This window comes from Chiloscyllium plagiosum, unplaced genomic scaffold (genome assembly GCF_037043375.1).
Source record: "Chiloscyllium plagiosum isolate Xiang-an unplaced genomic scaffold, Cpla_swu_hap1 HiC_scaffold_9, whole genome shotgun sequence".
In the NCBI taxonomy this organism is placed as follows: domain Eukaryota; kingdom Metazoa; phylum Chordata; class Chondrichthyes; order Orectolobiformes; family Hemiscylliidae; genus Chiloscyllium; species Chiloscyllium plagiosum.
Window position 1 is genome coordinate 68,243,723 of NW_028270147.1, and position 13,533 is coordinate 68,257,255.

General features: G+C 39.3%; 1 protein-coding gene across 3 annotated transcripts in view; it reads right to left on the reverse strand.

Moving 5' to 3' along the window:
* The window catches only part of hmcn1 (hemicentin 1), a 607,098-nt gene that overhangs the window by 289,336 nt on the left and 304,229 nt on the right, over window positions 1–13,533 (reverse strand). For all 3 annotated transcript variants that reach the window (XM_087990747.1, XM_043699541.2, XM_087990748.1), the window contains exons 22-25: window positions 11,225–11,393; window positions 8,791–8,918; window positions 6,570–6,842; window positions 3,450–3,545 (exon numbers count right to left, since the gene is read on the reverse strand). In XM_087990747.1, coding sequence (XP_087846873.1) covers window positions 3,450–3,545; window positions 6,570–6,842; window positions 8,791–8,918; window positions 11,225–11,393 — 666 coding nt within the window. The remainder of the gene's footprint in view (window positions 1–3,449; window positions 3,546–6,569; window positions 6,843–8,790; window positions 8,919–11,224; window positions 11,394–13,533) is intronic.

The window sequence follows — 13,533 nt, forward strand, 5'->3', positions numbered from 1 at the left end:
TTTAGTTCAGAAAGGCATCATGTGTTGGCGTAGTCTTGGTCGGCCAAAGAGCCTATTTTTGTGCTATACTGTTATACCTTTTCAAAGCAGTTAGGTGCCATATTCTGGGATTTAAAGGTGCTGCATCATTGGCAGCCACTTCCTTAGCTCCTGTGAAAATATGTATATATGTAAAACAAGTGGGAGGCTACTGCGCTAGCAGGGCAGGGTGCCAGGTGCATGGGATGTTAGGTGGGTTGTAATAGGGTGCCTTGTAAGTAACATAGGATGCCTTGGAGTCAAGTAGGTAGGTCATCAAGGCATAAGATGGCAAGGCAGCCAGATAAGCGATGCAGCATTCAGGATAAGTTGGAATGGGTAGGGCGTGCAAGGGCAGGGAAGATGTTGGGTTCATGGAGTAAGGAGGCATTGGGTGTCAAGGGACAGGAGAGACATGTCAGATTCTGTGACATGGAGGTTGTGTGGTGTTGGTAGTGGTGGTATCAGATCTGGTGGTAGGGAAAAGAATGTTGGGCCCCAAGGTGGCTGGGGGGTGAGTGGTGCTGGGTCCCAGTAGGAGAGGGGGTAGTCAGATGGAATGGCATGGACATTCAGGCCTTGGAGGGGAAGGGGTCTGTTGGGCTCAGTGGCAAGACTTTGTCAGGTCCCAGGGAGAGAATGGGGTTGTCGGAGCCTTTCATGTCCCATGTTTAGACAGGGTGTTGGGTAGGACAGGGGTAGTGTTGGGTCAGGGTCTGAGGGCTGTTTAGATGGGGCTGAACGTGGCAAGTTGGATTTCAGTTTAACAGTTACTCAGAAGTAATACTAGATTTTTAATAGCTTAACTTTTCCAGAGTTACTGTTGACTTAATTGCAGTGCCACTATGAGTTTACGACTTAAATGGATACTTTCAGAGGGTTGCCCAATGCAATCTTCAATTTCCCTGGCAATTCACTCAGAGTCTGCTCTGTAGAGGATTCCACAGTGTCACCTTGCGCATCTTCCATTTACACTGCAGAAAGAATTATATGGCCATTGGAAAAGCCAGGCCATTATCTGGTTTCCTCAGGTAGCCAGTATGCATTTCAGAATAATGCCTACAATACAGGTTCAATTCCCATTCTAGTTGACACGCTGTGCTGACACAAGGTGCTCTGATACCTTGTCCTCTCCTATGAAAGTGGAAAGCAATAGCAAACCATCCTTTAAGAAAACAGTCCTAGAAAATGGCTCAGGTTAAAACATCAGCAGACAATTAATTAAGGACTTGTCTTCGAGCAGAATACTCATGGATGGAACCTGATTGCTGGTTTGTCATGCTTCTTTTCAGAGGGCAAGGCATTAAAGGCTGCTGGAATTTGCATAGATGGATTATGATGAATCAAGTACCTTTGATTCCTTTGAAAAGAATAGTGCCATATTATGGCATCATACCAAATTCTTCTAACTCCTGTCTTATGAATTGGCAGGAGATTTGGGTTTGAAATTGTATCAAAAGTGTTTGTCTATGCTGTTTGTCTGCTTACAAACATGACTCGATATCAGGTCTGTTGATCATTCATTTAGTAAAAATGGATATCATTGATCAGAGTAACTAAGCCATGGTCTTATTTTGAAATGTTTTGATTTCCTTTGCATATAAAACTCTCTCACAGCTGATTTATGTGGTGTTCCCTGCTGGTAGTGATATTTTCACAGATTATCATCTGCCAAAGAGAGCAGTTATTGCTCTCAATTCTTGGAAATATTGTTTGAGCTGATAGTCAAATGCTCAGCGTATGTTCAGGAACCACAGATTTCAGCCCATTAAAAGCTATAATGTTTCATGTATAACTAATGTGTACTGGTCTTGCAAAATATGACTGTTAGGTCATTATAAACAACACTTACTTTGGAAAAATAAATCCTTGAAACTGAGCTGACAACTTTTTTCCTGAAGAAATTCCCAATGTTTTTCCAGGGCAAATCTTTTTGATAATAAATTTTAATTATCTGGTCCTACTACCGAGTGCCAATCTCCTGTTTTGTCCCCTTGTATATTTGCAAAACTATACTTATCCAAAATCCCACCTTGAATGCCTCAATAAGTAAGCATTCACCACATTTCCATATTCTAACCATATCATTTTTGCTTCATTTGTACATTAGTTTAAATCTATGCCCTCTCATTCTTTTTCTTTTTTATGAGCAGGAACAACATCTTCCTATCTACTCTGTCCAGCCTAGTTATGATGTTGAAAATATCTGTCAAATCTCCTCTCAGTCTTCACTCCAGTTGGAAAAGTCAAACTTCAATCTTTGATATCGGGAAAATTGTGAAAATGCAGTCCAATTTTAAGGCCATGGTTTGAATGGCGAGATAAGAATTTCACTAATATACATTATCAATCAGCAAGAGGCCTATTTGCATGCATTTACATCTCATAAGTTTCACTTCATTCATATGCAATTTCCTTTCTCCCACATGCTAGACAAAAACTGGACAGTGATAATTACAAACATAAAAGTCAGAGCACGTATCTGGTGGTTTCAGCTCTCCATTTGTTCCTCCAGACTTCCATCCTAGACAGTATTCCCCAAAATCTCAGTGCATGTCCATGTCCAGTGACCATCTCCATGCCCACATCCACTTATTTTGGCATCAGATGTGCACCAACCTCATCGCATCATCATAACACATCTCCGACTCACTTACAATACACTTCAACCATTTCAATCCTGCACTTTGAAGTGCATCAGTACCTTTCACTGTAATACTGTTGTCAGCAGACTTTGGAGAATTGGATAGACAACTAGCTCATGCATCAGGAAGTGCAGCTTAGCGGTCTTCACTCACTCACTTTGCACTTACTTGGCTAGGCGCAGCATCTCTGCCTTCCCTTGCCTTTTGCACTATGCCACTTCATTCAGAACTTACCTGCTCACAGTAGTTCTGTTTTCCCTTTTTACTGAAAATATAAAGCCAGACAGCTTGTCATGATTGTCAATAGTATCTGTTAAAGATGTGGACATGTTGCTGTCAAGTCTGCAGTTTACATGGCAAACACACTGTTTATAGATCAACCAAATAGCTGTGTCTCAAATCCTACGAGGGGTAGTTACATAACCATAGAATTATACAGTACAGAAGAGGTCCTTCTGCCCACTGTGTCTACTCTAAATCTGGTCCCACTTTCCAGCAGTTGGCCAATAGTTTTGAATGTTATGACTTTTCAAGTGCTCATGCAAGTATTGTTTCAAAAGCTTGTGAGGTTTCCTACCAAACAGTGTACTACAGGTTACACCACCCTCTTTTTGGTGCCCAATTATTGTCAAATTCCCACTATCCATGAGGTATGCTCTCTATCATTCCAGGTATTGGGAAGTTCTGCTGCAATATGAAAACTAACCATCTACCATTGTGTGACCTAGAATATAATATGTTCCTAAGGGTTCTAAAGTGGATAATATATGAATTTTTCAGACTCACCCTTGGCTGGACAGGGGAAAGCAATACGCTGGTTTGCCACTCTCTCTTGAAAAGGATTATTGTATGGAGGCCCTGGGTCTTCAACTGTAGGAGGTTCTGTAAAAATTATAGAAATAGTAACAATCAACTCAATTCATCAAGTTAAAAAGGTGCTAATTTAAGCATGTCTAATTGTAATTGGTTAAGCCAACCACCACTGTATCAAGTGTTATAGGACCTGACTCTTCAATGGAAAAAGAAGCCCACTACTTTTAAAACAACTGGCAACGAAAACCCTTTTCATTAACTGTATCCTCTCTGCTGTGCTCTCATCTCCAACAATAACTATGAGACATTTGTAGACTTCCTTACTAAGATCACAAGCAATTTCTTCTCTTACTTCCCCACATTTAAACTTTGGCAAACATCTCCCCCATTGCTCCACTTTGCTCGAGTTCTGAACTCAAGCTTTACTGCAGTTTAAATTCATTCTCCCTCTCAAACTTTATGAAATTTATCTTGACCCTGAGTTCCACTGCCTGCTCCCTTGACATTATTCCCATTAATCACTTGAGCAACTAACTTCCCTTCCAGGATCTCCTTTAGCTCATATTGCAATTCGCTGCATCTCTTTGGATATCCCCTCCTATCCTATTCAAATTCAACATTGTCACCTACTTCCTCAAAAAAATAGTTTGGTATGTCTCTCTGAAAAATGCCACATTATCTGCAACTACTCTTTCCTTTCCAAAATTGGTGAACATTGTTACCTCTCAAATCAACGCCTAATTTTCATGATTATATCATCATTCTTTAGTCAATTTCCTACACGATCTAAGTAAAACCGACCTTGACTGGTCCCATACTTATCAATTCAACTGTATCCAGAACAACTCCATTTTTCAATTCTATCCATCCCCACCCAATAGTTACCTCATGAATCTGTGTGTTGACCACCTCCTCTCCATCTTTGTTTTACTAGGATCACCAGAGACATGGTGCTGACCTTCACAAAGATACTGGGAAGAATTAGCTCCACCCCTATGGTAGTGTACAGTGGAATGTCTGTGGATGTTGTTTATATTGAGTTCCAGAAGGCATCAGATAAAAGTCCTACATAAGACACTGTTAGCTAAGGTAGAAGCTGATAGAATTGAGGGCAAATTACCAATATGGCTGGAAAATTGGTTGAGTAACAAGTGACAGAAAGTAGAGGTAGTGGGTAGTTATTCAAATTAGCAAGATTTGGCCAGTGGTGTCAAACAAAGATCCATGTTAGCACCTCAATTATTAATATTATTTATTAACAACTTGGACACTGGCATAGAAAGTCATATATCCAGATTTGCTGATGACACAAAGTTAGGCAGCTTTGTAGACGGTATAGGTGATAGCATAAAATTACAAAAGGATATTGATAGGCTAAGTGAATGGGCAAAACTGTGGCAGATGGGTCAAAGGCAGGTATGTGGAGTTAGACCACAAATCAACCATGAGTTCAGATTATAACAGGATCTGGACCAGATGGGCCAATGGGCCGAGAAGTGACAGATGGAGTTTAATTCAGATAAATGCGAGGTGTTGCATTTTGGGAAAGAAATCTTAGCAGGACTTATACACCTGAATGGTAAGGTCCTAGGGAGTGTTGCTGAACAAAGAGACCTTGGAGTGCAGGTTCATAGCTCCTTGAAAGCGGAGTCGCAGGTAGTTAGGATAGTGAAGACGTCGTTTGGTATGTTTTCCTTTATTGGTCAGAATATTGAGTAGAGGAGTTGGGAGGTCATGTTGTGGCTGTACAGGAAATTGGTTAGGCCACTGTTAGAATATTGCGTGCAATTCTGGTCTCCTTCCTATTGGAAAGATGTTGTGAAACTTAAAAGGGTTCAGAAAAGATTTACAAGGATGTTGCCAGGGTTGGAGAATTTGAGCTACATGAGAGGCTGAACAGGCTGGGGCTGTTTTCCCTGGAGTGTCGGAGGCTGAGGGGTGACCATACAGAGGTTTACAAAATTATGAAGGGCATGGATAGGATAGATAGACAAAGTCTTTTCCCTGGGGTCGGGGAGTCCAGAAGTAGAGGGCATAGGTTTAGGGTGAGAGGGGAAAGATATAATAGAGACCTAAGAGGCAACTTTTTCACGCAGATGGTGGTACGTGTATGAAATGAGCTGCCAGAGGATATGGTGGAGGCTGGTACAATTGCAACATTTAAGAGGCATTTGGATGGGTATATGATTAGGAAGGGTTTGGAGGGTGCTGGCAGGTGGGACTAGATTGGGTTGGGATATCTGGTCGGCATGGACAGGTTGGATAGAGGGGTCTGTTTCCATGCTGTACATCTCTATGACTCTATGAATGGTGAAACAGGTTTGAGGGGCTGAATGGCCTGCTCCTGTCCCTACGTAAATAGTGTTAACATTTCCCATTTATGTTAAGGAGACTCATCATATTTATCTATATAAATATGCGAGTCCCGGAACAGGGTGGGCTGCAAGCCCTGGAACAGCGTTGGGAAGCAGCCCGGGAGCAGCATGCAGGTAGCCAGTCCTGGGTAGAGACTGGCATGGGGGAGACAGTCCTGGAACTTACTCTGAATAGCTGAGTGCTGGTACAGAGTGGACTGGGGCTTGGAGTGGATTGGGGACGGCTGTTGGACTGGGGTCTGGCGCGGGCAATCAGACCATGTGCGGAGGCCTTGTGCTGAGCTGATACAATGTAATGTTTAATTTGAAATTTCCCATCTTACTGTAATGTCAACCCTTTAATGATGTGCTATTTTAAAACTTATTTTTCAACTCTGCAAAGTAATGCAACAACTTTTATTCCTCTGCTGTATTCAAGAACTATAGCTAGGTACTTGCACCTAAGATGTTGCCGTAAGGTGCAGATATTGAAAAAGCTTTTCACTATAATCCTGCATGGAGTACATTATAGTAAAAGGATATTCTATACTCCATATTTTATGTTCATCATATATGAGAATATTTGCTAATGATGCAGAGATATCAAACTATTAAAATGTGACTTTAGCATGCCAGCTTTACAAACACTATGCATTAGAAACCAGTACTGCATTCAAACTCTTATTCTTCAACATAATGTCAAAAATATATTCTTATTTACATCTCAATTAATACTCACCATGAACCTGGACAGTTGTATTTACTTCATGCTGACCTGCCACATTTTTGACAACACAACTATAAACTCCTTCATCAGTGATTTGGACCTTCTCAATAGTCAGTGTGCCTTCAGCATCCACATTGTACTGTTTGTTATCTGGCCAAATGTTGTTACTTCCTCTATACCATGTTATAGTGGGTTTTGGCACACCCCATGCATTGCAGGGAATGTCAACCCTGTGACCTGCTTGGACTTTTATAACACGGGGTCCAGGTTGAATTCGTGGAGGAACTAAAGAGATAGTAATCAATGTAAGATTTATGATAGGATTTCTTCAGTGGAACACATTTGAATCCAAATATTAAACACATTAAACTTAAAGTTCAGATAGTACAGACAGAAAAAAAACAACCTGTTATGCTATTTAGCCACCTTGGTAACAATGTAAGCTGTCCATTCTTTCAAATGAAAACTAATTGACATTAACAAATGTTTCATACATCTACCTTAAACTATTGCAAAGCTTTGCCTACATTATACTATTTGAACTGAAAGTGATGCTCATCCCATCAGACAGGCAGACAGAAAAGTCCTAACTACAGGTGTACCAGACTGTACTTTACCAGGCTGTACATTTTTCAATGTTAATGTATTAACTGCCATTAATAATCTTATAATGATTGCAATGACATCCTGGTCTCAGCTGTTCACTCAGCCCTCCCATTTACCTCTCAGCCCCTTTGGGCCACCTCCCTTATTTCTGATGAAAAGCATGTGCTCAAAATGTCAACTCTCCTGCTCCTTGGATGCTGCCCGAGTGGCTGTGCTAATCCAGCACTATACTGTTTGACTCTGATCACCAGAATCTGCAGTCCTCACTTTCTCCTCAGCTCTTTAGCCCACCATTCCCTTCTGTCTGCTCTGCTCTGCTCACACCAACGCAGTGGCTCTGTGGTTCCTTGTGCTGAAACAAACCTTGGTACCTTTCTCTAATTTTCAAGCACCTCTCATCTCTTCTTTCTGATTTGAGTAGTTTATCAGTCACATAAGAAATAAATAAATGGAAAGTTTGTTACATAAGGGCTTATTATAAAGAGGTTCCGGTTTGCATGAAGTGGCTAATCCTGAATGAGTGAAAACATATGCCTTTGCAATAGAAATAACAGGAAGGCTGTAATTAGGCAATTAGGTAACTTGCAGCATGTGCAGATACACAATTAAGTGTACAAATCTGCAAGCTGCTGTCAGTGATACCCTGCTTCTGCACAGGGTGTAACAGTCTTCACCAATAGAGTTTGTTCCTTTGTCACTGTTCATAAAGTCCAAGCTATAATCTTTAAAATCTGGTGAAGAACACTTGGAAATCACTGTTTTGGTAACACCAAAAATAGCTTTTGTGGGAACAAATAAAAAATTAATAATGCAATTCCTGTACATATTCCCCTTGAAAGTAAACCACATTTAATAACCTCTGTAGTGGTGTGGATTCTGGAAAAGTGCACTTATTATTTTCATTCACTTGGAATCACGTATCACAAAGACACAATGTGATAAGATGAGCCATTTTGCCCGATGTGTACTGTTTGGAAGTTGATTCAGTGGAAAAGTGAACAGAGTTCATATTGAAAAGCGGGAAAAAGAAACACAGGACTATGGGTAAACAACAGTGAAGAAGAAATATTAGCTTTTTCAACAATGAGGACAGGCACATGGGCCTGCTTCAATGCTGTAAGGTTCTATGATTTAAACAGTGTATTGCACTGATTCATGAAATATTAGTTTAAGAAAGTAGCATTATCTATAGCTTTTCAACATGCAGGTGACACTTTAAATATCCTACATCTGCACCATTTTTCTATAAAATATTCTTGTATTTTTGCTAATGGGTGTTAGTGTAGAGGCTATAAATGAAATATCTGCTTGTAATCAAGTTCTGAAATCCCCTTCAATATATTCAACAGAATTAAATACTGATAGAAATGAGACTGGAGTACTGACCTCAACACAAACTGTCATGAGTCACAAGTGAATAGATGGTTCAACTCAAACAAATTTCAAAAACATATGTTTTTCTCTCTGGAGAGTTAAAGTACATGGCATGATCCTATGAGCAATTAAACATCACAAGCTGAACAATAAGCAGTAACGATCCTCAAAGAACTCACCCCAAGCATCTCTAATCTTTGACACCAAAAAAAAAGAACTGACATCACTGATCTAAACATAAATGGAAACATACCATTTACAGTCAGTTTAGTATACTGTGTAACATTCCCAGCAATGTTTGTTGCAATACATAAGTAGAGCCCACTATCAGACAGTCTGGTTTCAATAATTTTCATTAATCCAGAGGATAGTTGAGTATGTCTGAAATATAAAATATAAAATACATTTTGAATTAACAAATGCTAACATCTTAAAGGGTACCTGGAAATTATATAATGCTTTCTGGTTTAAGATAACAACGTAAACATTGACTCAACATTGACTTTATTAATTTCAGATCATAACTATGGCTATAATTTTGTACAGTACATGCAGATAATTATTCTGTTGTAGCTCCTCTGGACCCATATTTTGTTTATTCACTTGTCCCATAATCTCTTCTGCATGCACCATCAACCCTAACACATACCTTCCTTTTTTTTCCCTTGCCTCCCCCTTTGACCCGAACTGCCACCACTTATCTCTTGTTCTCACTTAGCCTGTTTTTACTTTTTAACTCTAAGTTCACCAGTTCGAAATATTGACTGTTTTACTTTCCACTTATACTGTCTGACCCGTTCAGTATTTTGTTTTACCATCTCCAGTACTTTAGAAACAGATAAATGAAATGACTGTGAGACAGCCTCGTAACTTCAGCACAAGGTTCTCGAATCAGGAGAACAACGTTTGCAATGTAGATTTACATAAAGCAAATTATACACAAACAAGAAATATGGGTGTTGGAAACCTGAAATTAAAACTTAAAGTTGGAAATCCTCAGCAAGTCTGGTGACATTTGTGGTATCAGAATGAGTTGAGGTTTCGGGCTGGCAATGCCTCTTCATTTGGAAAACATGAGAGAGATTTCATGATAAATGAATCATTGAAGTTTCCAGTGGTTGTAGCTTTGCTTGAAGTTTCTTCCAATGCAAAAAAAAATTGATAGCATAATCCATTTGTCAAGGCTGGTGATAAAATGAATTGCTGGAATAAAATTCTATATCCCATGTTCAAGGTACCATGCATGACAAAAGGCAAATGTGGAAACCACTCCTGTATTCAAATTTACATGGCCTGTTGAAGTAAATTTTACCAAATAACTGTCTGTCAGCTTCCATCTTTGATCCATGTCATGAAGAGCAGGAGTCACTCACTGGAGTCCTAATCCTCAAGCAAACTGAGCATTCCACTAAAGGTAGCCAAGTACAGGTTCATAGACCTGGTCACTGGAATGAAAAAGACTACCAACACTGAGGTAATCTCCCTTTATAAAGGTCCAGTCCTCTCTAGAATATCTTCACTTTTGTTTTTTACTTTGATTAACCACATGTGGAATATTTAGATGGATTTGTTTAAAAACAGAAGATTTGGAAATTTTTTCCATCCTTTTGGAAAAAAATTCCATTAATTAATCGTTTAAAAATTAAATTTAAAGTGATGGATTCTTTTAAAGCTACAAATTGCAAATGCAAACCTAGAACATTCTGAAGACAACTCCACATGATTCAGTGCCTACAGAAAAGAAGATTAAAATTTTAGTGCTGCCACCACTTAACAATTGAAAACTCAAAGACAACTGAGCACATCAATAGTATTAGAAAAGTCTGAGTAGCTGGTTTCAGTCATTTTGACGATGTCAGTTTCAGTTCAGACTGGGTCTCTTTATTGATGATTTCATGAACTAGCTAAATCTGTGGTCAGATGATCACTATGGCCATGGTAAGTCAGTGTCTTTTCTTTTTAGAAGCAGTTTTAGTCCACAAAACATCTCATGATTTAATCAAATGATGGAAGTCAAACATAGATCATTAATTTTTATGATTTTCACAACAGCAGAGGCATACTGTAAGTGATATAGTCGAACTGTTAACCATTTAAATTATGCAAAATGTATAGAAAAATCTTATTTTTGTAGTTTAGGGTTGAAAGTTTAGGGCGGCATGGTGGCACAGTGGTTAACACTGCTGCCTCACAGTGCCAGAGACCCGGGTTCAATTCCAGCTTCAGGCAACTGTCTGTGTGCACAATCTGCACCCCCTCACCCCCGCTCCCCCCCCCCCCCCACCCCGTGTCTGCGTGGGTGTGCTGCAGTTTCCTTCCACAGTCCAAAAGTGTGCAGGTTAGATGAATTGGCCATGCTAAATTGCTTGTAGTGCTAGGTGAAGGGGTAAGTGTAGGAGAGTGGATCTGGGTGGGTTGCTCTTTGTCAGTGTGGACTTGTTGGGCCGAAGGGCCTGTTTCCACACTGTAAGTAATCTAAATCTAAACTTGAGTATTCTCATTTAAATTATATTAATGTGGTGTCAATTTTAAGCAGCATGAGAAAAAATGTGAAACATGACTGGCCAATCGAAAGGGCAATTAATCAGAACCCACAATCAATCCCAAGATTAAATATCAGCTGGATCAGTGATGTACAGCATGCAAAATAGTGAACTGTGAGAAATTTGTTTTCAAACTTGAGTTACCTTGGTGAAAAAGGAGAGATAAGTTGCATATTTTTGGCCCAATTGATGATGGGAGGCGGAAAGCTTTGCACTTCGCAAGACAATGTGACATCCTCTCCTTCTATCACTGATACTTCCTTTGGACTTCCTCTCTCAGATCCTTTTGACTCAGTAATGATTCTTGGTTTAACTGGAATTTAAAATCATTTTGAATAACTTCTGCAAGACATTTATACTAAGATACATATAAAGCATAATCTGCATTAATACATTCCCATTTCAAGCATTTACTTATTGAAAAACGGAATTCTCTTTACTAGTTCCATGAGTTGTGAATTTCAATTCAAGTTTACGTTTGATCCGAATTTAGCAAACACAGGAATTTCACATGAATTGAACTGGAATAATTTACTATTTACAAAATTTCAACAGCAAACTTTAACAGAAACATTTGTTATGGACAGGCCAGACCCCTCAAAACATTTCGAGAAGGCAGCCTAGACCCTAACTTTGCTAGTTGTTTTAAGCAGGTGGATAGTGGATATTCCAGGAGAGATGCTGCTGGTCAAACTACTTAGTTTTAAACAAAACAGAATTTATTTACAAAATAACTGAATGAAACACAAACAAAATAAAACAGAATACCAAATAACTTAACCTATCCGAAAACCTGACAGATCATCCCAACTGAATGATGGCTGTTCCAAATACTTGCAACAGTACATAAACACCCCTTGCCACAAAAGGTATAATCAAACGTAGGTTCTTACAGGAAAGAAATCAGAGAGTATCAGGACCAACAGCTTTTTCCACACTACTTCTAAAAATCAAACCAAACCAGAGAAAGGCTGAGCTGAGAGAACTGGGGTCACTCCCCTTTCATTGTATAAGTGTTTTTTAAAACTTGAAAGTCTTCTGCCTGAGGCAGTATCTGTTGGCTATAAACAAATTGGCCCTAAGGCCCTTCAACCCTAGACTTTTCAGAGTCTGTGTCATTTACAACCTATCTGAAAAAAAACAAGGACAGCATAATCTTGTTAAAGGAGCAACTTTGTCACACATTTTATCAGAATGGATGTAAAGAATGAACTCTTTCTTTACTTATTATACAAAAATATTTTATGCGTACCATGTGGTATAGAATGAACACATCATTTAAAGTTACATGTGTTTGGAAGAACAAGGTTTAAGGAAATCTGATACAATTTGTAATCCTAATTACATTTGAAAGAGGTGCAGGTTGTTTTTCTTTAAAAGAAAGAAGAAGAAAGTAAGACTAATAGGAAAATTCACTTTTCCCGATTAACTGGTTTATTTATGAGAGACAAAGTATATTGATTGATTGATTAATCTATTATTCTGCTTAACATTAACAAATGTCAATTTTAGTACTTTAATACCAAGTCTGCTTAGCCTCACTTGACAACAAAAAATAAAACAGGATTTTGGCTCCTGTTTAGTTAATTTCCATTTCACAGAACCAGATTGAGCGAACATGCAGCCTTCAAGGTTGAATAAGGCAGATTAACAACTTCCCACCTTGTTAAATACTTATTGGACAACCGGGTACGGTAGAGAGGGAATTAACCAATGAAATAAAATCATAATAACAGCTGCATTTCACAATATTTTCTTTTAATTTATAGTTATAGAGACATAGAGGTGTACCACACAGAATTAGATCCTTCAGTCGAACTAAGTAAATCTAGTCCCATTTGCCAGCATTTGGCCAATATCCCTCCAAACCCCTCTGATTCATATACCCATCTAGATGCCTATTAAATGTTGTAAGTGTACCAGCTTCCACCACTTCCTCTGGCAGCTCATTCCATACATCCTCTGCATGTAAAGGTTGCCCCTTAGATCCCTTTTAAATCTTTCCCCCTCACCTTAAATCTATGCCCTCTAATTTTGGACTGACCTACCCCAGGGAAAAGATCTTGTCTATTTACCCTATCCATCCCCTTCATGACTTTATAAATGTCTATGAGGTCACCCTGCAGCCTCCAATGCTCCAGGGAAAACAGCTCCAGTCTATTCAGCCTCTCCCTGTAGCTCAAACCCCCAACCCTGGCAACATGCTTGTAAATCTTTTCTGAACTCTTTCAAGTTTAACAACATCTTTCCAGGGAGACCAGAAGTGAACACCGTATTCCGTAAATGGCCTAGCCAATGTCGTGTACAGCTGCAACAATGACCTCCCAAATCCTATACTCAATGCACTGACCAATAAAGACAACTGTATGGCAAGCCTAGCAAATGCTTTCTTCATTATCCTGTCTACCTGCAACACCACTTTCAAGGAACTATGAACCTGCACCCAAGATCTC